We start from the raw sequence: 6974 nt of genomic DNA, 5'->3' as shown, positions 1-6974 counted from the left end.
GCCCTGTGAGCCGCTGCGTCCCGCCTGACTCCGCGGCGGCTGCCTCGCTGAGGACTCTCCCCGAGGACTTCCCGGGTGTATCTAGACACGGTATTCCTGGTGCACGTCTCTCCTTGGGCTGCTGGGTTATCCTGCTCGGGACCCTGTCCGTTCTCGAACATTCGAATCCATCTTTGCTCAGCCTAAAAAACACGCCTTGGGTGGGAAAGGTCCGTCGGGCGCGTCACCGTGACCACGTGTCCTTGGAGAACGGAAGGCGTGCGTGAGCCCAGTAGGTCTGTCCCTGCAGGGGGTCGCGCCTGGACGTGCTCTGCACGCAGGCCTGCGCCACGCCGGGGACCGGGCGGGGACGCCTGCAGCTGGGGTGCGTCCCGGGGCCAGCGGGGCCGCCTCGCGTCACCGGGCCCTTGCAGGCCCAGCTCGGGGTTGAGGAATCGGAATTGGGCGTGCGACTGAGAACGCGAGTCTGAGACGCTGTGTGTGTGTGAACTGAACAGCCTCCCACTGCGAGGTGAATGAGCGGAAGCGTGTAACTCAGCCCTGAAGTTGGTCCCCCCCACACGGCTGGGAAGTCATGCGTCCAGCACGGGAGCACCCAGCCGGCCCAGCAGGTAAGACTGACCCGGCCCCTCTGCCGCGTTGCAGGGCTGTATCAGCGGTGTCCCCAGCGCCCAGGAGGAGCGGCCGGCCGTGCTGTGACCACTGCCAGCCGGGCCCCAGTGCCCAGGAGCACACGCTTGGTGTTTGACCCCATCCGTGAACAGCAATAAACGTGCGACACCTCGCGAAATGAGCCTCATGCGTCCGCAGCCCTCTCTGTTCACGCCTGGACCGCCTCGTCCCCAGAGCCGGGTTGAAGACAGAGGCACCGGTGGACCTCCGCATGCCCAGAACCCCCAGGGGTGGACGCGTTGTGGCGGCACTCAGGTGCCATGTGTGCCCACGGGGAGGGCGGGGAGGCCTTGGGCGTCCGCCCAACAGTGTCCAGGGCCGAGGGTCCCATTCCTCAGCCCAGAGTGTCGTCCGGTGTCATCGAGGGGGGCAGCAGGCTGGCACCGCTTTCCCCGGGGCCCCAGCGTCACCAAGCCTTTGCCTGCTTGCATTCACACGGACACCGGAGCCTCACTCCCCGGCCGAGCTGTGCCTCCACCTGCTGCGCGTCCTTGCGGTGGTGCTGGGCACCTGCGAGGGGTCCCTGCACCCTGAGGCCACTCACCCCAAGTCAGCAGCTCCCTGAGGGTCTCTGGGACCGCGCGCCCCCAGGCCTGCCGCTCGCTCGGGTCAAGGTGGTCTTGGGTGAGGAATCCGCCCCCCAAGCACCGGTTGGCGCCCAGCAGTCAGGGGCTCCCCACCCAGGCTCAGGGACGCCTGAAATCCAAGGTCAGTAACTCCTTCCTTCAGGCGGGGCCCCTAACCCGAGGTGAGAACGTGGGCTCTGTTGCCTGGGGAGGGGCCCTGGCACCCATGGCCGTGTGGACCCCGGGGCCGGGGAGAGGTGTGTGTGTGCACGCTGAGCGCTGACCCCCAGGTGGGAACTGGGGCTTCTCCTGTATCCACGCGTCCGTGGCCTGCAGCGGGGCCCAGACCTCGTGACTTTAACCAAATGGCAAGGACTCGTTCTGGACGCCGGGACAGCACCCCGTGGCGGTGGGCAGGAGAGCAAGCCAGGTGGCTTGCAGGTCCCCAGGCAGAGGGCCACCGCTCTGCCTTCGTGGACACCTGCGCCCAGACGGTGCTTCCCGAGGGCCACGGCATCCCAGCGCGTCCCAAGTGGTTTTCCATGCGCGTTGGCGGCCGTCTGGAGTCGGCAGCGCCGGCCGGTGTTTCCAGGGAAGCCCCCCGACCCCAACTCCACTGTGTTCTTTGAGACCAGCAGATGTTGATACCCGAGTGAGGGGAGAGAGAGTTACCTTTATTTGGGGGATGCCTTCTCTTCGGGTCGGGGCCCTGTCTCCACAATGGATCCCACGGGAGGCGGGCGGCAGCGGCCTTAGCCTCTTCCTGAAGCATCTAGTAGAGCATTTGGTACGTGCTCCCTGCTCAGTGAATATGTTACTGTGGAAAAGTGATGCCTGCTCTTGGTAAAAGTTACAGCAAAGTTTAAAGAGAAAAAAAAAAATCACCTTTATTTTTGCATTCTGAGGCCTTCCGGACACTTCCATCAGGGTGAGCACAGCGGCAGTGGTGTGCGTGTTTGCCTTCATCCCTTCTGGGGACCCTCCTGCCCCTCCCGGGGTGGAGGCCACCTGCCCGCAGAGCCCTGGCTGGGGAGGAGCCGAGGGGCCGTCTGCCCCTCGGTGGGGGGGGGGGGTTTGCACAGCTCCGGGACCAGTTCAGTCCTTCCTCCCTGCCCCCCACACCCCAGTGCAGGCCGCACCGAGCCAGCAAATCTGAGGAGGATTCTACGACCGGAAGCATCACGTGTCGCCTCGTCTTCCCTGTCTGGTTATAAGTGAGCACACATTTATTACGGAGAGTTTGGAAATTAAAGAATACACAGTGAAAAATTCGTCTTTAATGTCAGCCGCTGTCCGGAGGTAATCCCTATCCTCAGTTTATGCCATACTTATATAATTGGCAGTTCATTTATTTCTTGCCACGCCATTTAAATGTTATCTGGCTGCTCACTCTTCAACCACCACTTAGGCCATCGTGAATCAGCCCTCCAAACTTTCGTTTCCAGCTTTCTTGTTACGGTAAACACTGATGGGACGGACGTCCCTGGACCGTCATCCGTGCGCACACAGGATAGCGTTTCCAGGGTAGATTTGCGGCGGGGCACCCCTGGTTAAAGTGTGTGGACAGTGATGTCAACACTGCAAGGAAGACCTAACGTAATTAAAAGTGACTTCCCATGGGCTTTCTGCCCATTTCCACTGAGACAGGCCGGGAAAGGGGCGGAGGAACGCTGTTTTCTTTATAAGCACTGTCTGACTTTTTCTATTGACCACGTCTGTGTGTTACTAAGATAAGAATGAACAGGGCGCCCGGGGGCTTGGTGGGGTGAGCACCCAACTCTTGGTTTCGGCTCAGGTCATGATCTCACGGTTTTCGAGGTCGAGCCCATGTCAGGCTCTGCCCGGACAGAGTGGAGTCTGCGTGGGATTCTCTCTCTTCCTCTCTCTCTCTCTCTCTGCTCCTACCCTGCTTGTGCTCTTTCTCTCTCTCTTAAAATAAATAAATAAACTTAAAGTAAAAAAAAATGATAAAAAGAACATCGTATTATAAAAATTATTTGTTTTCCCCAAATAGAGCACAATCACACACTTAAAAATGCACCCGTGAGAACAGATTGACCTTCTGAAATTTTTAAAAAATTTCCTCTCCCACCGAAACGGTCTTCAAAGGTCCCTGGGTTTTTCTTCTGGGAAAGATGTTTATGAGATGCGAAGTATTTCTGGGGGGCCCGGCCGGCTCCGTCAGGTAAGCTCCGACTTCAGCTCAGGCTGTGGTCTCGCTGTTCATAAGTCAGAGCCCCGCGTGGGGCTCGCTGCTGTTGGCTCAGAGCCCGGAGCCTGCTTCGGATTCTGTGTGTGTCTGTCTCTATCAAAAAGTAAAACAAACGTTAAAAAATTTTTTTATAAAATAAAATTTAATAAAAGAAATGAAGTATTTCTTTTTTTTCCTGTGGAAAACATATATAATATACATCAAATGTGTCCTCGTAACCTCGTTAACTGTCCAGCTCAGTGGCATTAAGTATATTCACATTATTGTGCCGCCGTCACCACCTTCCATCTCCAGATGGACCTCGTGAATCTGACACTCTGTCCCCAGTAAACACTAACTCTCCTCTCTCCCCCCAACGCTTGGCTCCCACCATGTTCTCTCTGTGTCTCTGAATTTCACTACTCTAAGGACGCAACAAATGGGGTCATGCGGTGTTTGTTCTTTCGTGACTGGATTGTTTCACCGAGCGGAAGGCCCTCAGGGCTCATGCAGGTGGTGGCAGGTGGCAGGAATTCCTTCCTTCCTTTTTTTTTTTTTTTTTAAATATTTACATATTAATTTGCCCGGGCAGGGGGAGGCGCAGAGAGAGAAGGAGGGAGAGAGCGAGTCCCATGCAGGCTCCGTGTTGTTGGGACACCATCAGATTTAGGGCTTGAACTCACGAACCGTGGGATCATGACCTGAGTCAAAACCAAGAGTCAGATGCTTGACTGCCTGAGCCCCCGTGGTGCCCCGGGGTCTCCTGCCTCTGGGCGGCTGAATACTACTCCATCGTGTGGACGGACTACACTTTTTGTCCGTCCATCTGCTGATGGGGGTTTGGGTTTCCACCTTTTGGCTGCAGTGAACAGTGTATGGATATTTTTGAAACCCTGGTGCCAGTTCTTTTGAGTAAATGCCCAGAAGTGCAATCGCTGGGTCGCAGGGTCATTCCACTTCTAATTTCTTGAGGAAGCTCCACACTATTTTCCACAGTGGCTGCACCAGTCTGCTCTCTCCCCACGTCCTGCTCAACGTGTCATTTTTAATGGCTTTTTGGCATTCTCATCACCTATGGATGTTCCTACCAGCGCCTTACTGTTGGACATTTGTGTTTCATCTTTTTGATATTATTATTACTTTAACACCTTTGTACCTCCATCTTTGAGTGCTCATCTAATAATGTCTCTAGAGTAACACTTAAAACTTTTTTTTAAAAAATATTTAATGTTTGTTTATTTTTGAGAGACACAGTGAGCAGGGGAGGGGCAGAGAGAGGGAGGCACAGAATCGGAAGCAGCTCCAGGCTCTGAGCTGTCAGCACGGAGCCCAATGCGGGGCTCGAACTCATGAGCTGTGAGACCATGACATGAGCCAAAGTTGGATGCTTAACAGACTGAGCCCCCAAATAATAGTCTAAGTCAAATGGCTTGTGCATTTAAATCTTTTGATGGGTGCTGCCAAATCACTCTTCAGAAAAGTGATAAGAGTTTATTAAAACCAACAGCGTTCGGAAGGCCTATTTCCATGTACTGACCGGGCCTGGGTAGTACTCTCTCCAATCCTTCCTCGCCTCGCCCTGTCTTAGGTTCTTGCTGAGCTGTGAGCGCGCTGCTTTCATGAATTTATAACTCAAAGTTCCGGGAGTGCTCACCTTCCCCGGGTGTCAGCGCCGGGACCTGGTGATCCAGACCCAGCATGTCACTTCACGTCATCGCCCTCCTGGGTCTGTGTTTTATCATCTATAAAGGGAGGCATGTGAGGGGCGCCTGGCGGCTCAGTGGGTTAAGCTTCTGACCTTTGATTTCAGCTCAGGTCATGATCTCACGGTTCACGGGTTTGAGGCCCACCTCAGTCTCTGTGCTGACGGCAGAGCCTGCTTGGGATTCTCTCTCTCTCTCTCTCTCTCTCCCTCTCCCTCTCTCTCTGCCCCTCCCCTGCTTGCATATGCGCTCGCTCGCTCTCTCTCTCTCTGTCTCTCTCAAAATAAACTAAAAAAATAAAATGAAGTGAGGCACGTGGAATACGAAAGGCTTCCTCTTTGACGTCTCAAGACCTCCTTCCCTTACACCCGGACTTTGAGCTCAGCCCGTCTCAGAGGCCCTGTGCTCAGGGAGGCTCTGGCCTCTTTCCCTTTTGTTTCGTCACGTTCCCCCGAGCTGGGTGTGGGGAAGGCCTCTGAACGGGACGCGTCCCCCCCCCCAAAGACGAGCCGCCGAGAGCCGCCTGGTGTGCGGGGGCGCTGCGCTTCTGCGCCCCGCGTGTCCTGGCCCGCCGGCTCCTCAGGCCGTGGCTCGTCTGTGAAGGAAACAGGCCGGCCTTAAGAGCTTCCGCCCAGGGGAACATGGCTGTCCTCCGGGAAGGAGGTCCACGTTACCCGCCACGTGGCCCTCACTCAGGGACCCGCAGTCAGTGCCGGCGGCATCCTCACAGCGTCTCCCTGACGCTCCTCCGCAGGCCGGTGAAGCCCCCTCCCCAGCCTGGAGCGAACGTGGTCGGAGCCTTCCGACGCTCAGCCCGTTACGCAGCGGCCGGTCCCCAGGGCCTGACGGCTGTTCGGGCCGCTGCGGCGGGACCCCGGGAACCGGGCGGGATATACACAACGGAGAGGTATTTCCCCCAGTTCTGGGCTCACGAGGCAGAGAGCAGAGAGGGGAAGTGGGCGAGCCCCTGACTCTCCCAAGGGCGCCAGTCCAGCCCCGGGGGTCCCCCGCTTCGCCTCATCTAATCCCAAGGGTCTGAGTGGTGGACAGTTAACGTGGAGATCTGAGCTGGAAGACGACCGGCCGAAGAGAATCTTCGTCTCCTTCCTGGAGACTCACTTACCAGGCTCTCAAGACGTAGCACCTGTGACCAAAAGTACAGAGGGGGCATACACCGGAGGGACAGAATGAGCCCCCGAAAAAATGAATGAAAAAAGAAGTAAACAGGACCAGAGAGAAAACGAGAGATACTCTGACTTGACATTCTTTGTGAATCACATTCTAGAGACAGAAAAAGTACAGGGACGCCTGGGTGGTTAGGGGTCTGACTCTTGCTCCCCCTCAGGTCATGGTCTCACAGTTGGTAGGACTGAGCCCTGCGCTGGGCTCTGTGCTGACAGCGCAGAGCCTGCCTGGGCTCTCTTTCCCTGTCTCTCTCTCTCTCAAAATAAGTGAATACCCTTGGAGCATCTGTTTATTCCCCCCTGGGACACGGCCGGTGACTGCTGTGACAGGGACGATGGCCGTCTGGCTTCTTCAGGCTGATAAGGGGCGGGGTAGGGACAGCAGTCAGAGCCCCCCCCAGGGCCGGTCGAGGGGCCCACGGTGCGGCTTTCCAGGAAGGGGGGCAGGCGGGAGGCGGCATGAACGTTAGCAGACACACGGAGAGAAACACAAAGATTATGCGGACCCACAGGATGGCATCTTAAGATCGTGTCCCCGGTCTCCAAACCTGTGAAATAATCTAGGAGAGACCCTAACTGTGCAAGCAACTGACGTCCGGGAATCTCTCGTAACCCAGGTGGTGAAGGAGCAGGAGAATAAGTAATCCGTGGAGGCTCT

At 56.5% G+C, this 6974-nt stretch overlaps 2 protein-coding genes across 3 annotated transcripts in view; both read left to right on the top strand.

Annotated features, from left to right (window-relative positions):
- Positions 1 to 794, top strand: part of LOC115299784 (G protein-coupled receptor kinase 4-like) — a 23080-nt gene extending 22286 nt beyond the window's left edge. For both annotated transcript variants that reach the window (XM_029949308.1, XM_029949303.1), the window contains one exon: positions 646 to 794. In XM_029949308.1, coding sequence (XP_029805168.1) covers positions 646 to 699 — 54 coding nt within the window. In that variant the 3' untranslated portion in view covers positions 700 to 794. The remainder of the gene's footprint in view (positions 1 to 645) is intronic.
- The window catches only part of ACOX3 (acyl-CoA oxidase 3, pristanoyl), a 922607-nt gene that overhangs the window by 52600 nt on the left and 863033 nt on the right, over positions 1 to 6974 (top strand). The gene's annotated exons all lie outside the window — the stretch shown is intronic.

The sequence above is a fragment of the Suricata suricatta genome, chromosome 1 (assembly GCF_006229205.1).
Source record: "Suricata suricatta isolate VVHF042 chromosome 1, meerkat_22Aug2017_6uvM2_HiC, whole genome shotgun sequence".
Lineage (NCBI taxonomy): Eukaryota > Metazoa > Chordata > Mammalia > Carnivora > Herpestidae > Suricata > Suricata suricatta.
This window is presented reverse-complemented; position numbering and strand designations above follow the sequence as displayed.